Raw genomic sequence first — 21692 nt, 5'->3', positions numbered from 1 at the left:
AGAATTATGCCTCAGGCATACTTTTCTCTGATATGAAATTTTATGGTCTGAAAGATATATGACTTGCATGCCCCAGATATGTTGCAGCTAGACCACTTCCAAGCAGGGCTAATTCAAAGAAAGGAAATATTTCTTAAAATGGTATTTCAAACACCTGCTGGTTTACCTCACTACCTAATTTTTATCAGTTAATCAAAAATATTTTAATCAGATTCAAGTAGTAACAAATGTGACCACAAGTATCACATATAAATTAAAATTCATTGTAATCACAGCATTCCAGAATACCAATTCATTATACAGAGGGAGTGTTTTATATGCAATTCATCATAATCATCCAGACATAGTCTTTTATAGCTCCACAAAGATATTTCAATTATTGCAGAGCCAAGCCATTTAATTAATCATTTGAAAGCATTTCTTTCTCCAAAGTAAAATATCTTAAATATATCATCCATAGCATTGTAACCCACCCACAATGCTGGTATATCACCAGGCAGTGGTATGGGAGACTGGAACAGTTGACTTATCCCCTTGGAAAATGAACTATTGAGTACAGATTCGACATGAGGTGTTAAATCTTCTCTAGAGAGCCCAGAAAAGTAAATTTTTGTTGTTCACTGAATATAAATTTCTTAGAGAATTTTCTAAAAAAAAAAGACACTGTGTTAGTTGCTAGTGAGATAGAAGACAATGCTAGGAATTAGTTGCTAGGAGATAGAAGGCAATGCTTACAAGAAGCTTACAACATGGGCAGGGGAAAGGGTTAGAATGGGCAGGCAGGAAACTTGGGCTCCTTTGAGGACAGTTCTGGTTTGCAAGGCTAAGAAATTACAGACACAAACCAGGCCACAACAAGGTTAGGCTGACTCCTGTGTAAGCAGAAAAAACAGATAGTTGAGATATCTATTGTCTGGTACCCAGACCCTCCTCTAAAAAGGGGGCCAAAGTAACCTGATTGTACCAAAAAGCATGTTACGAACTGTGGACATGAGTACCTTACCCAGAATTGAGTCAGGAGCTAGCTTCTTTAACCATTGCAAATCTATATAAACCCCTAGAAACAGTCACTTTCCAGTATCCATCCCTCTTTTGGGACCACCCCACTCCCTTTTGAGAACTTTATTACTCTAATAAATCCTTTTACGTTGCTCTCACCCTTGTGTCCATGAATTTCATTCTTTACATACATGAGACAAAGAACACAACCCCATGCTCTGTGCTAAAAAATGCAGAAAAACACAAACCAATATTAATTATCCCAATTTTACCAGGACACATTGTATACATGTATTAATTTGTCCTACTGTACCAACAATTATGTACAGTATTATATCAATTATTTTTTTTCTCTGAGATGGGGATCCCACTATATTGTCCAGGCTGGTCTCAAACTCTTTAACTCAATTGATTCTTCTGCTTAGCCACTCATGTAACTGGTATGACAGGTACTGAACACTATGCTTGGCCATCATAAAAAAAAAAAAAAAGGAAACACTAACAATATATACAACCTGATGAGTTCTAGGAAATTCAAAAATTCCAATAAATATAGTTTATAAAAAAGTTGTTATATTTGGGTTAGGAAATAGAAGGTTATAAGATGTTTTCTAGGTAAAAGAAATAAATAAAACAGGCATTAAAAGAGGCAGGAAGTACACTATTTACATAGGCTGGAAGCACACTGTGTACCTAGGCCTACCAACTAATGAAATAGCTGAGGCATGGTACACGGGGGAGACTGTTGCAGCTTGGCTCTGTAGAACTGTATGTGTTTACAGGCTACTAGAGGAAGACTGGTGAGACATTATGGGTTTGGTGAGGCAGGTTAGCAGCTCTATCTAAGGTTTTTCAGGTCAAATCATCAAGGAACCAGGTCATCAAAGTTTTGAGCCTTGGGAAGAAATTTTAGATTTTACAAAGGAATCTATACATACTGAAATCAATTTGTAGATTGAGTAATTTGTACTTTTAGGAAGATCACTCTGGCAGCTGTGAAGACAGGGTGGCATAATATTTGGGACATCATGTCAATAATTCATAGATTAGGCAATGAGGACCTAACACATAGTGGTATTGGTGAGAATGCAAAAGATAATATAAAACATGTTCAGGAAATGACTGCTTAGGTGTGAAAGGTCAGGAAAAGTAAAATAATTGCAGCTTTTTTTTTCTCCCCCCAAAGAGAACATATAAGAAGAAACTTCAATGATAAGATGTGGAGAAGTGACAATGAAGTAATTTAATTTCCAGGTCAAAATAGTATTTTCTTTTGATGACCTGTCTTATATACACAAAATATCTTATTATCAAATACAGTTGGTTCTGATAATGGACTTAAATATTTGCATAAAATAGGTGCTTAAGAAATATCTGTTGACTTGAACTGTACCTGATCACTTATAAAAATATACCTCTCAGTATCACACACCTTTCTAAAGAGAACAATGTAGAAATAGTGTTTATTTGTCAAAAGGAAATGAAAATATGTCATAAGTGATAACAATGAAACCATATACTTAATTTGTGTCTGTTCTTAGGATATGTGTCTAATTCTACCCATTTTGTTAGAATCAGTGCTGTCTGCATTACTCACACATTTCAGCAAGAAATTAAAATATTCTTCATGTATATACTTGCTTTCATGACCAAGCCTATTCTTGTGGGACTTAGCTGAATCATAATGCAAAAGAGTTCTCTAGACAGGCTTTAAGTTAACCTGGAAAGAGAACGTGATAAGGAAAGGGGCTAGCAGAAGAAAACCGGTCAGTGAGCGATCGTTTACTTTTACAAGGAGTTAACAGAAAGATGCCTGGCCAAAATCAAATTACAGCAATGACAGTTTCTCAAACATAGGTATCAAGTCTCACCTCTCATTGATTCCTATGAAGGATTTACTACCCTCTTAAATACAATGTTAGTGTTTATTTAATGTTACTCTTAAAGTAGTTGAAATCATGAATTCTAGAGCCAAACTACTTACTTGGGATATAATGCTTTTTACCTGTATGTATCTGGGCAATTTGCTTAACCTCACTATCTTTCAATTTCCTTATTTATAAAATGGCCATACTTATGTTATCTACCTCCTGGAGTTGTTTTAATAATTCAAAAGTATCAGATTCTAAACATTGACAATATTACTGGACACATCACAAATGTTCAGTAAAAGCTAGCTTTCAGAGTCAACATCCACCTCCTCACCGTCCCCGTTCTATGTCCTGCTGCCCTCCACCTTTCCTCCTACAGGTTCTATCTATTTAAACTTTGGCTGGTGTGCCTAGGAGTCTTATTTTAAAATCAGGAACTGCTTGATTCCATTCCCAGTCTCCTTTCTCCCTTAATTCCCATTAGCAGACCCCCAACATCTTCCAGTGCATCAAGATCTTAGGGATGAAGAGTTGTACACTAACTCATTAAAATTCATGGATTGCAAAAAGTTAACTGCTCTTTTACCATGTTTTGTTCCCCTCCAGAAATGAAGTGACAAAACATGTGACAGAAGCTTTTCCTTTTGAAGGCCAAACTTCAGAAAGAGCCATGAATTCTAGAGCTAAAGATCTTAACCTCATCAGCTGAGTTCAAAACCTCGTTTAGCCCTTCAACACCTCAGTTCTTCGTCTCTTTCATCTGTGGTATACTCATCACGACAAGGGGCATAACACGCCTTCCTTACAAAGTTGTTGTAAGATATGAATTATATTAAGCATATGGTGCAGTGACAACTAATAGAAGATCTTAGTAGTAGTAGTAGTGAGTTTGACTCTGAAGAAGCAGCACTGGAAGTGAGAGGCATTTCTGGTTTCAAAACTGAAAGGTAGGAGAATACTTAGGCAAGATTCCTTTATGGTGTGTGAAATGAATATATATGTTTTTAGAATCTGATATCAACATTCTAGAAGATGATATTGATTTTTTCCAACTGCTATATGCCACGTCATTTTTACAGGTATGGAAATGTGGTATCCGTGATGATGAGAAAGTCAACTGATAAAATTGGGAAGTTTGTGTTAGGAACCTTCTTCAGCTGGTACAACTTGGAATACACACATCTACTATTAGCACTGCTCCTGCAAAGGTGTGTCTCTGGGTCCCCACATGAAGCTCTCAGTACAAGCTTACAGGGGCAGCCCTCCACCACTGCTACACAAGCACAGATGCTCTTTCCCACTGGATCTGCCCAGATAACCTGTCTGCCACCTAGTGGACAGGAAAGGGACCTGGTCTACTGACTGCTAGGGGCTGAGATGAGGGTGGTTGGGGGAAGGAAACAAGGACAGTAGGAGAAAGTCTGCAAACATTTGACACATAAGGTCTGGCTCTTCACTAGCACCGCTAAGGATGGTCAGAAATGCCCTGGAGTTTAAAGGCTGTCTGCTCCTTTCAGCCCACAGCTCGCCGTCTGTCTGGCACTATTCTCCCTGGAGATGCAGTCACAAAGCAGTGTCTGCACAGTGAATACAATTAAATGAAAGGCTCTGGAAATGTCCAAGGGGAAATTAGATAACATGTGCTTTGATGCAGGGATTTGGAGTTTGAAGGTGAAAAAGAAAGGCAAGACATCAGAAGGCTGCATCTGCTTAGCTCCAGTTCAGCACATTAGCATTCTGCTAATGGGCCTGTAAATTCTTTGCTGAAGTCAATTTGCTCAGTTTTTCGCAAGTACCATCAGACAATTTCAAACATCCTTTAGATTAAAACAAGTCCTAAAGTTAGAATTCTGTTGTTACTGAATGTTGAAATCATGTATTTTCTTGTATTTTCATTAGTTAATCAACCAAAGGGGAAAGTGCTTACTAGTCCATTTGGAATAAAGCATTTGGTTCTCATTTTGCTGTCCTGGAAGGCATGACTAGCTCTGTGCATGAAGGACAAAAACTGGCTTTTGCCCTAGTCCATTCTCAGCAACAGGCTGCACACTCAGCTATACCCAATGGCTGGTGGTTCCTAAAAGACTTGTCCACAGTTCACTCTGAATTCAAATTTCTCTCATTTTTATGCATTTTTGTGTAATGTCATAATGCTTTTGCCTGGATCAGAGCATACCTGTCTATTTCTCACCAATGTGTCAAATGTGACCCTGCTCTTTTCAGCTTCTGCCCAAGACCTTGGTGTCCAAAGTGAAGAGGACAGGACACAGCAGAGGGGAGAGTTAATGTGGACAATTTACTACAACGCAGATTTGTTTCCCCTTGAGGAGCATGAGGGAGTAGTATTCAGGAGAGCTTGGTCTCCTTTGAACCTCCTAACTTACTACAACAGCAATTTACTAAGCACCTACTCAGAGCCAACTCAGAGATCAGTTAGGAGAATGTTCTTTCCCTCAGTAACCTCTGAGGAGTAATTATGTTGAAGCTATGGCATGAAGACAGTGACCTTTGTGATACACACTCAGGAGTTTGGGGTGAGGAAGACAAAATATTCTCTCCCTTTACCTGATCCAGTAGTCTGTTTTTAGTGAGTTTTGCAGTCAAGATAGGATCATTCATGTGGGATCCAGGTTTTACAGACATAAACCAGTTGTGTATTGTTTTTGTAACAAGTGACCACAAACTTAGAGACATAAAATATTATCTTATAGTTGTGGAGATCAGGAATGTAAAGTGGCTTTCATGAGCTACAGTCATAAAGACAACAGCGCTGTGTTTCTCCTGGAAGCTCCAGGGACAATTCATTTCCTTGTGTTTTCCAGCTTCTAGAGGCTGCCTGCATTCCTTGGCTTCTAGACTCTTACTACATTTTCAAAGCCAGGCAAGGAATATTTTAAAATCTCTGACTCTAATACCCCTGACTCCTTCTTATAAGGGCTTTTGTGGTTACACTGGGTCTACTGGACAATCCATGATCATCTTTCCATCTCAAGAGCCTTCATAATTATATCTGCAAAGTTCCTTTTGCCACAGAAGGTAACATATTTATAGGTTCCAGAGACAGAACATGAGCAGGTTTGGGTGCCATTATTCTAGCTACTAAAGAGAATGAACATCCACATGGATAAATTTTGTTCTATTACCTCCCTTTTTCTACATGCTAAGATTTAGTAAGGTTTACTTGTTGCCTTGATTTGGCTTTTATTCTTATAGCAATATTATATGATGACCACATGCTGAGAGTCTAACCAAATTATATCCAAAGTATTTTCACATTCCCTGTTAGTTAAGCATATTTTTGCATCTGGCACTGATACAGCTATTTATTTGCACCCATTTATTTGGTATTTATTTGTACAAGGATGACAACTTCTGGATTGGACATGAGGCAATACCCCTCCAACAGAAGGGGAGAATTTGGATGAATGTTTTAGAGACATCTTTGAGTCTGCTGTAGAATTTACTTGGTGAATTGAGTGGAAAGTATACTTAATAACTCAATCAGCAAAAAGCCTCTTCTGATAGCAATGTTAGTATTTACCCTCAGGTAGCCAGGCAATACCTAGAGTTTAATGAGTTTGCAAAGCAAAAAGCATAATATCAAGCAAACAAGAATGAGGGAACAATTACCCACTTGATATAGTCTCTTGAAAGCTTATCAGTCCTGCTATTATAGAAAGAATATGGCAGTTAGATTCGGACAATCTTGGGTTTGAATCTTATTTGTGCCCCTAACCAGTAATGTAATCTTGTACAGATCACTTAACCATCTTAGCTTTGACTTTCTCACTTTTAAAACAGACATACTAATAATAGCTGATTCATGTGGTTGTTGTGAGCTTAGTATATATGAGACCATGGTTTTCAAAGGAAACCTATAGTGTGATTCCTATACCAGCAACATCTGTATTACTTGGGAGTTTGTTAAAGATGCAAATTCTCTGGTCCCACCCTAGACACATTGAACTAGAAACTGTGGTTTGAAGAGCTTGAGTCCATAAAAATAATGATATGCCAAACACATGGAGTAATGTTCCACCCATGATTTGGACTCTCTTAACAAATACTGGCTGTAATTATTTTTTTTTTTCACTGGGTGCTTTGTTATAATTATTCATCACACATTGCTTTTCAGTTATTGTTTGTTTTGGAAGAGCAAGGTCAATGACTGATTGATGTTTGTTCACCAAGTCATGGTCTCCTTTTTTTCTCAAACTAAAAATGTCACATAAATAAATAGGGAAGATGCCTTATTTGTTTGAATTTTTGGCTATGCCAATTTAACTCAGCAGAGGGGGAGCCATGCTCTCTGGTAGCTTTAGCTATCTGGAGTATGCTGTCATGATATCAGAAAGCAAGAACAAGAAGCAAGTTTGTGCACATGAGAGGTGTTGTGATTATTTTATTCATTTTTTTTAAAAAACTAAGTGAACAATAAACACACAAACTTGCCTCACCAAAGACAATTGCATATTATGTAATGCATAAAATTTACCACAGTGCTTCATCATTTAATTTCTGCATAATTAAGATGAAGCCACATGTTCTGGACCAAGTTAAAAATTATGTTTTTTTAAAATAAAAAATATCAATCCATGGACAAAACCACAATAGGAATTAAAAAAAACAGCAAAATCCCCCAAACCACTTTTAAACTCTGAGGAAAGCATTACTGGGAGAAAAAAAAATAAAGCACTCACACAGAACTTTATAAAAACCTACCACCTAAGAATATAATGAAAAATTTGAGGGTCATGTCCCTGTAGGATATAGCAATGATTCACTAGTAATTCTAGCAGATTTACAAAGTCAAATATTTCCGTTTCAGTAACTTTCTTGAAGAATGAAGTCATGGAACCTATTCTTCCATTATGTCACCAGAGTTGTGTAGTTGGTGGAATTGAACTGAGATGACCCCATGATTAGGAGAAAGGAAATGGACATCTCCTAGATCTGGACTGTGAGATATACTCTGTATCATGCTCCCAGAGACCCCATGAGATGAATATTATTATCCCTGTTTAGAGGCTCAGAGAGTTCAAGTGCTTTGTCTGGGGTCTGGCTTATAAGTGGCAGAGCCAAGAATGAAATACGTGTCTCTTAGCCAAGGCTGAATCCCCTGTACCACACTACTTTCATGATGCCATCTTGCCAAAGCTGCATCCTGTTTACCAAATAAGAAAAGTGTTTGGTATAGATACCAAAACAGGTCACCTTGTAGGACCCTTTCTCTGGGATTAATATCAGTATCAAAATATTGCAGAAATACAGTTTTGATGACCTTATTTAACAACAGCAGCAGCAAAATGGGGTATATAGTTGAGAAAAATGGGTCCATCAGAAAGGCAATATATGAATGGCAAAGAGCTTTGAAGACCTGGGTTTGAATCCGAAATTTTGGTTACATCATTTATCAGTTCACCAACTAAAGCTGCTTTGTCTCTAATGTGCCTGTTATTATTTTTTCTTATTTGTATACAGAGGACAGTACTTTCTATTGTCAAATATTATACAAATTGTATGTATCAATTAAGAATAAATTTTAAAATAACATTATATGAAGAGCCAATGGGATCCAATACTTAGCATAGAGCTTTTCCTAAAATAGTTGCCTAATAAATGTTTACTGCATATAGGATGATGCAAGCCATTGACAATCATGATGATAAAACAGGGGAGGTCACATATGTTTTCACTGGGAATGAAGTAGGAAGACATCAGCTGGTATTGGAAAAGTGGTTGTGAGTATGAAGGATTTGGATTTCTAAAGTGGGTGAGTGCTAAATGAAAGAGGCTATCAAGAGGAAATAAGGAAGGTTGGAATGTAGCTAGCTGGCTCCTGAGGCTAAAGCAATTAGGGACATAGTAGATGCCCTTCCTTTGCTCCTTTCAGGCAGCCTCTTCTCCTGTTACCTGCTGGCATATATTTTATATGCTTTTAATGCCCTACATGCATCATCATGTTCCATTTGCTGGGCTGGTGTTCATGCTGTTCCCTAGTGAGTCCATCCATTCCATCATTTTCACTTGAATCATTTAATCATTCTTTAAGATCCAACTCAGGTGACATCCTCCCAGGAACTTTGGAATTGAACTCAGTTCTCTCCTCAGTGACTTTTCACTTCCCTGTGCATCTATCTCCCTCATCACTTATACACTACAATATAATGTGTATGGGGTGGTCTCTCCACTATTCTGTGAGCTTCTTCAAAGGGCAAGACTTTTATCTTACTTACCTTTATACTCCCAGAACTCAGCAATGTACCCAGGACATAATTATTGCCCTGAAAGCACAGGTTGAGTTAAAGTGAACTAAACCAACCTGTAAACTAAACCTGGCCTATTTTATGAGATTTCAATTGAGATTAAGCATTCCACTCTTCAAAAAGAATTATACAAAAAAGCAGTATAAATTCTTATAATTCATGTGAATAAATAGTAAATACGGATGAGATTTTACTCTTGTAAACAAAAGTTGTATAGGTATTTCAAAGTCACCATTAAATTTCTAGATGCCAGCAGCTTTACATTTTCAGATTTTATCTCAGAGGCTTTTATATACTTTATAGAAGACACCAACACAAATCAAATCAGGTTGAGATGAAGGTATGACTAAGTCAGAAAAGGACAAACAAGTAAAGATCCAGGGAGTAGTTTTCCAGTATACTCCTTGAGGAAGAGTTACAATTTTCACTCATTCAGTCCCTGTTTTCCTGAGTTCAGGCTACCAAATATTAAGGGATGAAATGGGAAACAATTTAAGGGTCACTTCATGGGCTTGGAAGCCAGCCTTCTCTTATTCTAATTCTGCCTCATCTATTTATTCTCTGAATGCACAGAGCAAATAAATTAGCCTCTGTTCATGTCAGTTTCCTCAACTTTAAAATAGAAAGACTCATAATGCATACTCTATAGGTTGTTTGGGAACAAGTTTCAATACTTTTAGAGCACTACCTGCCTCATGGCAAGTACTCACCAAATATTATTTCCTATCTTCAGCCTTTTTCACTGGCAAAAATCCATGCAGCTCAGACATCATTATTCATCCATCCATCTATCATCCATCCATCCACTTAACAAACATCACTGAGTATTGACTATGTGCTGCATGGCCAATGACACAGAAAATGAGTAAGACATGATCTTCGTTCTTAGTGAGTTCATGATAGAGTGTGTGAGTATTTGCAGGTGTGTGTGTATGCATATAAGCATATGTTGAGGAGTCTTATAACACTGGGTAAAGCATACTCTATAACAAGAAGCACCTGTTTCATTTCATCATAAGATGGGGAACCTAAAGCAGTCACAGAGTTCAGGACAGGCTTTTCAGTAGAAGTGTTATTTAAGATGAGGATGAGCTGATCAAGTTTGAGTTGGAATAAGGAAGGGGAGAGTACATTTCATATCAATGTGGTTTCCTGCTAGAGGCCATATAATTTATATCTGAAGCATCCCCAGAGGTTCATGTTTTGGTTCCCTAGGCAACAATGTCCAGAAGTTTGGCTATTGGGCAATGATTATATCATGAGGCGGATTATCAGTGGATTAATCCATTCATGGCTGAATGGATTACAGAGAGGTGGTGGAGACTGTGGGAGGCAGGGCCTTGTTGAAGGACTGGGTCCTTGGGAGCATGTGTTGGGGAATGTCTTGTCCCTGGCCCCTTCCTCTTCCTCTCTCTTTGCTTCACGTCTGCCATGAGCTGAGCAGATTTCTTGTGCCATAACCTTCTGCCATGATGTTCTGCCTTGGACCCAGAGATAGCCAATCATGGACTGAGACCTATGAAACCATGAGCCAAAATAAGTCTTTCTCTAAGTTGTTTTCCTCAGGTATTTGTGCCAGTGATGAAAAGCTAACACAAGGCCTGAAAACAAAACTGAGGGCGGGAGTCAATGGAAAGTCATGCAGGAAGTGGCCAGAAGCAAGGCTGGTTGGTGGAAAAATCAATCAGATCACAAGGGTGTTTCTTAAGAGTGAGTAGAGTTAGGCTTTGTTCTATTGTATTCAGTGGAGAGGCTGAAGGCTTCTAAATAGGGAATCAAATGTTTAGATAGTTTTTCTTGTTTGAACTGAATCTTTTATAGCTTATTTTTAATTCCTGACAGAATTTACTACTTCTACATTTGGGTCCCTCTATTTCCCCCATAGACTCCTGTCATAGCACAATATCACTTTATTTAATTTACCTGTTTCCAATTCAGTTTTCTTTGAGAGGCTGAAAGTGCCTCAAAAGCTGTTGTTTATTTATCTTTGTCCCCAGGATGGGAAAAGTGATTGACATAGAGCAGGTACTCAATGGAAGCTTGATTTAAAAAGTCTGGAGTTAGGCAAAAACTATCTTATATTTTTATAACAAAGTATTATCAGATAAAATATGGCCAATCAAATCAACAAAGTTATTCTTCATTGTGATGGTTGTGTGAATCTTGTGAGCTGTGGCTCAATAGATTTGAAAGCTATATACCCTACTATGTGTGCTATCATTGAACACTGGTGCTCGGCAAATAAGGGAGACATAAACACATTTACAACAGCATTAGACAGTTGTAAAAATACCATATATATATATATATATATATATATATATATATATGGAACATTTTTGAAATAATACCTACATCTCTAAGGCCTAGAAGAGTGCCCAGAAATGCTCATCCCTCAGCAAATTTCTATGAATAAATAATATATAAGGAAGATACAAGGAATGTGTGCTGAATGTATACTATATGTATACTATACACAATAAATGCTCTTAGAGGCTTGATGAGGTAAACACTGCAAGATTAATTAATCTGATTGGGTTTCATTGAGGACTCTTGGCTTTGGAAGATAAATAGGATCTAGAAAAACAGAAGGAAGAGGCCAAGGATTCTGGAGAAAGAAACAGCACAAATATCACTTCATGAAGATTAATAACGTTTTAATGAAATCTAAGCGATTGAAATCATTAAAGCTCTGATAATGGTTGAAGTGTATTGAAATTCACACAAGAGACCCAATTTCCCAGGCATATTGTAATTTGGTCACTGGATATGGAAAGGCTAGCAGTTGCTTTAGTAGACAGCCTAAGTGAGCCCTCATGACAATGTTAATTAAAGCAAAGTTAATTACTTAATTAAAACAAAAGTGGCAAATGATAGTTTCTAAAATTAAGTAAAGTGGAGGCAACAACACTAATGATTCTTACACCTGACTAGAATCCCAAGGGAGGGTTTCACCTTTTGAGAAAATTTGTGATTTAGAGCTTTAGGCCTCTGTCATTAATTTAGTCATAAAAGGCCCACTATATTTTAAAGCTCCAGCCCCATGTCGCTGGAAATTCTGCATCTTGTAGAACCAGAACTTTGGACTCATCAGATTAAATGCTTTGTTTAGGTCAGAAAAGGGTTTGTGTTCATTTGTCAATTTGCCGCTGAAGTGAATGCCTTAAACAGAAGCCTGGCATTATCTGCTTGACAATGATTTGATGCTGCTCCATGTCATGCTGGAAATTAGTGACTAGAACCAGAATGTTAATCACAGGGACCTCTATACATTGATGGCATAAATAGCATGCTTCTGTATAAAAAAATCTATAGTGACTCATTCCTATTTAAATAAAAATCTCTCTTTGCTATTTCAGTGAACCGAATGACTGACTCTGGGCACTTTTCTCTGTGCTCTAGGGTGAGCCCATTTAACCTCACAAAAACTGCTAGCTCTGTTAGAATTAGCTCTGTTATTTCCTTAGGCTCTCAGAGATCTCAAAGTGATTCTGTCCCCACGACCAGAGGTAGATGTTGGTTCCTCCAGCTACTGACTCAGTAAATATGAACTACTCTTCAAGGCACCATAAACATGTCATCTTATTAGGTGTGATGATGTTTTTCAAACAGAGCCCCCAGGAGCATCAATTCTTCATAATAACATTATGAAAAACATGGTTCTATGTACAATAAGTGTAGAAAATGATTGGAAATTGTTAATAAATTAGTGGTTTCTGAACTGTAAGACTCTTCAGTCTTTCTATCTAATAAAAGAATTGTGTTTTTTATCCAGATGATTTCACAAAATATCCTGTTTCATGGAGTAATTTGTGAGACATTTTCTAAAGAATATATTGTGGTAAATGTTCGACTTTAGTGACCATATGTTAAGACTTGAATTAAAAACTGCTCCATCACCTACCAATCATGAGATGACAGGCAGGTGGATCTATGCTGGACCTCAAATTTCTCATCTGAAAAATGAGAAGGATGATGTTTCCTCTTGCAATAGTTTGTGATAATTATAAATGTTAGACTAATAAATGTTTTTCAAGGTGGCAGAATATGGTCAGTGGATAATAAACTACTTTGGGGGGACTATTCTAATTTTTACTTTTTCTTAATCGCCTTTGTGTTGCTTCTTTACTTCCTTTTCTTTCCTCTATCCCTGACTTTTATTACTATGGCCACTATTACTAGTAGGTACTACCAGTTTCTGTGGCAGACACAATTCATTGGCTTTTCCAGTGAGTACTGTCATCCCTTTTCCCACGCAGTTTCCATTGAAGAGTCTGACAAGGCTAAGTGCACACTTTCCTGTGGTCCTATTGCAGCTCTTTAAGACACTCTCAAACAATGAGATAGAAGGGCATTCTCCTAATAAAAAGGATGCATTTCATAGCCATGACAGCTATATTGCAGCCATCAGCCAAGAGAATGGGAGAGGTGCTGGCACTGGCATCTCTAAGCCAACATCACATGCTGGGCCTCCATGCTTCTTGTACCATAAAGAATATGAAACTCAAACAGATTGTATCTTAAAATAGGTTTTCTTAAAATAGATTTAATAGCCTCTTAAAATAGGTTTTCTCTTCCTCACAGTTAAATCTGATTTTAAAGGTTTAGCTATAATATATTAAGTAATTTTTATGTGCTGCTACTAAGCACTTAGTGCATCGTACCTCTTTTAATCCTCAAAACAGGAATGATGTGCAGTTATTACTAACACTCACATTCATTTATTCCCCATTATTTAAGTTCCAATGCGACAGATAATGTGATACACACAGACATATATGCAATTGCAAATTTGAAGGGGAGGTAAAATTATAGCATAACTAGTGATATCCTACAATGTGATAAATGCTAGACTAGCACATTGAACATATTGATTTTGTGTCATAGAGAAGAAATATTTAGATTAGGGGCTTATGGAAACCATCGAGGAAAGGATGTTTAGTTTCATCTCTCTCTGTGGACTGCAGCTTAAAAGAGCAACAGGAATGTATGTGATGCAAGAGGATGATCTCTTTCTCTGCCCTATCTTTTCTCCATATCAACAGCAGGTTCCAGCCTACATATCTTAATTAATGGCCAAAAAATCTCTACATAATTAGATTGTAATGTCTCTCGGTTATAATCATGTAGATGGGCTGAGGTTTATTCAAGATCATAAAAAAGAAAACCCATAAACTATCAAAAGTCCCTCCTTGCCCTTTTTGAGATTTTAATACTCAAATGTACTGATTACAATATCTGATCATCAGGAACTACAGGGCAAGTTAAAACATTGTCATAAAATCCTCAAAAATTTTGTTTCTATTAGCACTATCAGTAAAATCTGTTGTTTTTGTTTGTGCTTTTGTTTACCAACATAGAAACAAAATAGTCGAAAATATTGATCAAGTGTTACTAGGAGAACATGATATCTAACATGATCAGTGACCCAATTCTTGAGCAAAGACTGATGACTACAAATGCATGAGGGATATTGCAATACAGTACAGTGCAGACTTAATCTAATAACAGTTAATAGAATCACTGAGGAGTAGTATGTACACTTAGAGAGAAGCAAAACCAAAAATACCTACTATATAACCACTTTCTGAAATTCATTCATTCATCAAACATACCAATGAATTGAGTATCTTCTATGTATGATGCACCCTTCTAGGTATAGGTAGGCATTGAGGACACAGTGATGAGTACTGTGGACAAGATCCCACTTTCAAGGAGCTAACCACTGCTTAAGCTGAAACACGAGTGTGCTAGACATTTTGGTAAGGACTAGACCTTGCAAAGATGGAGATGCCCTGAGAAATCCAGACGAATAGGCAAAGCCTCTACAGATATGTATTGCCTTTATGAAGGTCTTTTCATTATTAATATCATCTTGCTTACATTTCTGACACAATGACTTTCAGGTATGAAGGAATGCTGAAAACTGTCAACTGTCAAGTTAAAATAACATACTTAAGAATTACTATGTGGCAGATATTACATGTATTAGTTTTAGTCCTCACAAACACTCTACAAAGTATGTATTTCATGATCCTCATTTAACAGAGGTGGGGATTGAGACAGAGAGAGGTTATGTGAAGTTGCCTAAGATTACACTGATGGTAGTTGATGTTGCCAGGATACAAGTCCAGTGCTGCACAGCATTCTGCTACCTTGAGTAAAGTATCTATCAGCTGTCAAACCTTTACAGACATTATCTCCTTAATTATTTATAGTCCTCTGAAGTCAGTGATTCCGATTTATCAGATGAAAAAATTAAGGTGCAGAGAGAGGAAATGCCAGTGCCAGTGTTCAAACTAAGGACAACATGTAACACAACCAGTGTTCTTTGCCATTACTTCAAGCTATCTCTCTAAAGAGCCTTCCCTGATGAGTTCTTGGGAGTGCTGAGAAAGAGACTCACAATTCCTCCCTGTGCCAAATTGTCTGTTTTCGATATCTCCTAGACTTCCCTGGAAGATTTTGTTTGAATAAAGGGTGATAAAATAAAAGTTTGTGAAAAATTTTGTTGGCCAAAAATGAAAAGCTGATCCTGCAGAAGTTTAGGAAAAGAATGTTTCATAGAGGAGTCAGGAAGATGGATAGAAAATGTGCTGGAAGGTTAGGTATATGGAAGGTCTTCTGTGTACAAACCACAGCATTGCTGGGATTTATTGAAGAAGGGAAAGATACAATTTATGATTTGATGGATATCTTGCACAATGTGCAAGGAAAGAGATGAGAAGCAGAAAAAGGAAGGAATTGAATGAGGTATGGGTAAAAGTTTATAATACAAATAATTGGGCCTCATGGATAAACTTCTTCAAGTATCCTGTGAATCGTTTCCAAACCTTGATGGAGGCAGTATCTTTACCATCACATAATTCATGCTTTGAAAAAGTAGGGCAACTGAAAAGTAGGATTTTCATGCAGGATAAATGATGGTATAGGAGACTAGTTCAAGCAATATTGTTTAGAGATCTATCTTCCATTCAAAAGATATTTACCTTCCGTTATATTTATCCAACTTTTAGAAATACTGTTAAATCCTAGTAGATTTTTTGGGACTGATGCCCTGACTAGCTTTTTTGATGTGGTGCTTCTTAAAGAGAGGAAATCTTTATTCCCAATCTATGGATCTGTGGAATAAGAAGTTCCTTGTCAACAATGTATGTAGCCTTTTTAATACCTTGAAATTTTTTCTCAAGCCACTGATAATATGATCTCAATGTCATTTAACGTGTCGGGTCAGTAATAACATAAGAAAGACCCTAACAGCATGGAAATTGTTTATTGGCTATTGCATCTAGATTGCTTTCAGACAGAAATCACCTAATAGTTGCTGTTCATGATAGTGAACTTAAGAGTGTGATGGGACAACAGGTAAAAGAGAATTGGGAAATTGATGAGTTAAAAGAGTTATATGCAAAGTTATTTGGTTGTTTTTGCTATTTTCAGCTATTCAGACATTTTTCAAAGAGTGCCACTTACCTATTAAAAACTAAAATGTAATTATATCTTCAAGTCTTTATGGGATGAGCAGTTGAGAGCTCCTCTCAGTTTCAATAAAGGTTCAGGCACATTCAAGTGCTGTCAGATGCATAAGACTCTTGGCACTTTGCTCTTAGGATAATATTTATTCACAATAATCTTCTCTAGTCTTGTGAGCTAAAATTTAGTTGTTAATATATCTTTGTGCCCTTAGGACCTGGAGATCTTTTTCTTGGCCCAGTGATTTTACACCGCTTTCCCTGAACTCACTCTGCTTTGGCTATACCTTTTTGCTTTATCTGCAATCTCAACTTCCATATGTTTTATCTTTGGCCCAAATAAGTGGACTTGCATTTTATTAACCTCACAAAAACCATTCAATGAATATGTCCCAAGCCCTAAGGCACTCTTCCCCCCATTGCTTCATTCACTCGGGTGTCTCCATATTAAGAAGGCAAATGCCGCTGCTTCCCGTGTAGCAGTGCACCCCACTGTGCCCCCACACATTTTACCTTAGGGTTTCCCCAGAAGAGCCCCTCCTCTTCCACAGGTTGACTAGGCTGCTGGATCTGCTGGCTGCGGAGGACGACTTGCCATCCCCTACATGCATGCGCACCACGGTAGACGTGGTGAAGGCGCTGCGCACGTTTCTCTCCGGTTTGGCCAGAATGATATACACCTTCGGCACAAACATGCAGCCTAGGGCCACTGTGGCACTGAGGCTAACTGAGAAACACATGGTGATGATTTTGTAGTTGCTGCCAAAGTAGATTGGCACAAAGGCCAGCCATATAATGCAGGTGGTGTACATTGTGAAGGCGATATACTTGGCCTCGTTGAAGTTAGCTGGAACATTCCTGGTCTTGAATGCATAGAAGGTACAGCTCAGAATCAACAATCCATTGTATCCAAGAGGAGTGACAACTCCCAGGTTGGTGGTGTTACAAATCAGGTAGACTTCTCGAATGCTTGGATAGTCATGCATTATATCCGGAGGCTCCATTATAAAAAGGGCCACAATAATGCCCAACTGGATACATATGAGAATGAAAGCAATCACCAACTGGGCACAGGCACTCATGAATCTGGGCTTTTTGGTACAGATCTTCTTCTTGCTGCCAGCCAGGATCCTCGCGATGCGGTTGGTCTTGGTTACTAGGGCTGAGTAGCTCATGGCTGGAGACAGACCAATGCCAATTCTCTGAAGATAGCAATAAATCTGTTTGGGCTTCGCAATGAGGCAGAAGGTACATAAATAGCCCAGGCAGATACCAGCAAGAATAATGTAGCAGAGTTCCCTGCTGGAGGACTTGACTACTGGAGTATCACGATAAATGATGAAGACTACAGTAACAAACAGGGTGGCCAGCAGGCCGAGGCAGGCAAACACCACAGCTGCAATGGGCTCAGGGTCACCCCAGCGAAGGTACTGTACTGGGATCAAATCACAACCTGCAGAGACACAGACACATGTTGAAAAAAGGGAGAGAACTTTACTTGGTTTGCAGATCCTTAAGGTAAAAGCAGCTGCTTATGAATATTTCAGTGTATCTCTCATCTACCTTTCTAACTTTGGTGTTTTTAAATTCATTTAAAAATTCAATCAGAAAATCTTTCTATTATTGACTACATACTGGGTGTTAAGAGCTGTTCTAGGTTGTGAAACAAAATAATGATAAACATATTCCTTGCCCTCATACAAATATTTGAGACCCTTTTAGCAGTGTCCAGCATAGAGTAGGTACCTGAATAGTATTTTTTTTGAATGAACAGATGAATATTTCTACCTCTTTTTTTCTCACTTGCAGCATCCTTGCTGAGAATAATATGACCGGAGGGTTGCATTGATACAGAATGACGTTAATTTATTGGTTTAGAGACTGACAATTGACTCTTAACTCCAGAAGAGAAAGGTAAACAACTCACAACCATGAGAATTGTCTCCACTCACAAACCTTTTTGTGTACTCAAGACATGCAGTTTTTTTATATTACTTCATTATGTAGAAGAAAAATATGATAGAATATGGCATCATTTAGGTTATCTGTCATCTTTTTAAATTTATTTAGGACAGTGATTCTCAAACCTGGATGCATTCAGGAATCACCTAGAGATTTAAAAAAAAAATACTGAGGTCTGTTTCATTGCTGAAGTTTCTGACTTAATTGGATTGGGAATTGCCTGGGCATTGTAATTTTTGAAATACCCTCCAAGTGCTGTTAGTGTGCATCACTAACCCTATTTTTATGTCAGTTGAGAACCATTGCTCTAGAACAATTATTACCATAATATAAAGGTTTTTTTTTTTTAATTGAATTGAGATAATAGCTTCATTGAGTAGAAAAGGAGGCAAGAAACCAGGACCATGAACATTGAGGAAATATGGCAGAGATTACTAATTGACTGTAAGGATCCATTTTTCCCTTTTCTCACAGCAACAGATACACAATTTTATTTTGGATGATAAAGGATGCAACTCAAATACAATGTTCTCCAGCAACCATTGCTGTCAAATGTGGCAGATGTATAGGTTTTAGCAAATAAGTTGTAAAGAGAGGATTCCTTAAAGGAAAATGATTCATCTTGGAGAGGACACACTTCACATTTTCTTGTTTCTTTCATCTGCTTCCTAGAACATAAAGGATATGTCTGGACCTCCAGCAATTACCTTACGCTCTGAAGTAATGTTAAGGATAAAAAATATTTTCTGGGTTTGAAAGAGAAGCTCCGGGGGAGGGGGGGCAAATTCCTGATAACCATGAAACTGGTTATTAGCTCTGGATTATGTATGTGCATATCTCCTTTTCCTAAAGTTACTTCACTTATTTTGTGATATATATGGAGCCAAACAAAATATTAATTGATATAAAGTAGGGTTTTCCTATCACCTTGCCATTTCCCCTGATTGGGGTGTTGCCATGTCTTTGAATATCAATGGTAACTGGGAGTTAGGGAAGACAACACCACCTATTGATGATCAAGAAGAATGTGATTTTTCCAAAATATGCCCGCGGGCAGCTCTGTTGCAGAAAGGAAATAAAGGAAATTTTTTTTCTTATTATTATTATTTCTGTCCCTTTGGTCTCCTACCTCAAGATCTCATGTTCCAGATAATAGCATTAGTATTATAGTTAAGTATTATGGTTAAATTCATTAAGGATTCAATAAGAGTTGTGAGTTAGCTTGAGCTCCTCAACACATTTTGAAAAATTGGTCCTATAGAAAAATGTATTCTTATTCTTATTCTAATTAAGTGTGCATTTAGTATTGAAACAAAGTTCTCTTAGCTTTTTAAAATTTTGAGGATATCCCAGACAAAACACAAGATAATTATTAAGTATAACATCATTAATTATAAATAAATGCATATGTTACTGCTAATTAATATATCAGTATCTATATTTTAAGATATCCATGTCCATATGTGATGCTTATATGCTAAAATACAATCTCTGATGCCTTAGTAGGCTATAGAGCTTAGGTTTATATTTAAAAATTTGTTCCTTATAGAAAATATTTTATAAATCGAAAAATTAATCATTCTTATCTTTATTCTTGTAGCATTATTTGACAATCAAATTTATTATCTACTGCAGTTAATTATGTAGAGACTTGTTTCCACTGGTAAATCATAAACTACTAATATCCACAATAATTTACTGGTATAGGAAATATCATGGGTAGAAGTGGTGTGAGGCAGGAGTATTTTCATTAGCTAAAATAATCTACTAAAAACATCAATATTTACTTTAAAGACTTTACTTTTACCCCTTTGTTCTGCTAAATTTTAATTGCTTACATCTAAATACAATTAGCATCTTAATTTCTAAATGTTTTGCACAGGATATTTTTATGTCAGATATATTCTTGAACTCTTCACGTGCAACCAATTAACATTACGTGTGAAACTAAAGAAAGCTCATTAGATGTATGTGTTGGGAAAAATATGCATGAGACATGCCTCTAATGTGATGCTATTATTTTCACAAGTTTACCAGAATTTATTCATTCAAATGAATTTTTTTTCATTTAATGCAAAACACTGAGAAAGATTTATGTTTGGTTTTCACAAAGCTAAACTGCTATTGCACAAAATACTTTTTATAATTATTCCCTATGAATAGCAAATTAGACTCTTACTAGAATGCTATAATCACTGAATCTTATAATTGGATGATATCTTAGAGTTTCCCAAAAATAGATATGTATCACATACTTGCAGGAGATCACAAAAATAAAATTCTGGGGTCTAAACTCAGGAGATTCTGAGTCAGTATTTTGTGGTGGGGCAAAGGAATTGTCTTTTGAATAAGCAACCTCAGTGTCTGTAGAGGTAGTCCTGAGTCCTTGATTGGCAACTCAATCTTAGAGATTATTAAATTGACCTCATTCAGTATGTGAATGTCTTATGGGCTACCTTTGAGAGGTGGTAAACCTGGCTTCACTTAAGGCTTTTCATGAGCTAAGACTAATAGCAGTGATGGAAAAGCAGGAGTCCACAGTGGCAGCAAGAGACTGAAGAAAGCCTAGTCTGAAAGCTATCACAACAAGGCAGTCAAAGATGATTAAGATGGAAACTTAGTCACTGTACTGGGTAAATTAACTGTAAAGAAATTTCAGAAGCAGGATTGAAAGAAATTATAAAGTACACAGGAGATTCAAGGAGAGTGGCTTCAAACTGAGTTGATGGTAATGTTATTAATTAAGATGAGGACCACAGAAAGAAAATTGCTCCGGTTTGGATTTGTTATGTTTGAAGTGTCTATGACCAAGTGAGCATATGGAAACAGAGGCTTAGGTGAGACATTAGGGTAGAAGTTATAGCTTTAGGAACCATCTGTTTAAACATAGAAATAGAAGACATGGCCAGGCGTGGTGGCACATGCCTATAATTCCAGAGGCTCAGAAGGTTGAGGCAGGAAGATCACAAGTTCAAAGCCAACCTCTGCAATTTAGTGAGACCCTGAGCAAGTTAACAAGCAAGACCCTGTCTCAAAACCATAAATAAATAAATAAATAAGTTGGGGATGTGACTCAGTGGTTAAATATCCATGTTTAATCCTTAGTACCGAAAACAAATGAA

General features: G+C 37.2%; 1 protein-coding gene across 3 annotated transcripts in view; it reads right to left on the bottom strand.

Moving 5' to 3' along the window:
- Grm5 (glutamate metabotropic receptor 5) overlaps positions 1–21692 on the bottom strand; it is a 464736-nt gene that overhangs the window by 32849 nt on the left and 410195 nt on the right. For all 3 annotated transcript variants that reach the window (XM_015477321.2, XM_015477320.2, XM_048787923.1), the window contains exon 8: positions 17122–18061. In XM_015477321.2, the coding sequence (XP_015332807.1) occupies positions 17122–18061 (940 nt within the window). The remainder of the gene's footprint in view (positions 1–17121; positions 18062–21692) is intronic.

Source organism: Marmota marmota, unplaced genomic scaffold, assembly GCF_001458135.2.
Source record: "Marmota marmota marmota unplaced genomic scaffold, marMar, whole genome shotgun sequence".
Classification (NCBI taxonomy): Eukaryota; Metazoa; Chordata; class Mammalia; order Rodentia; family Sciuridae; genus Marmota; species Marmota marmota.
Note: the sequence above shows the minus strand (reverse complement) of the source record. Positions and strands in the feature narration are given on the sequence as shown.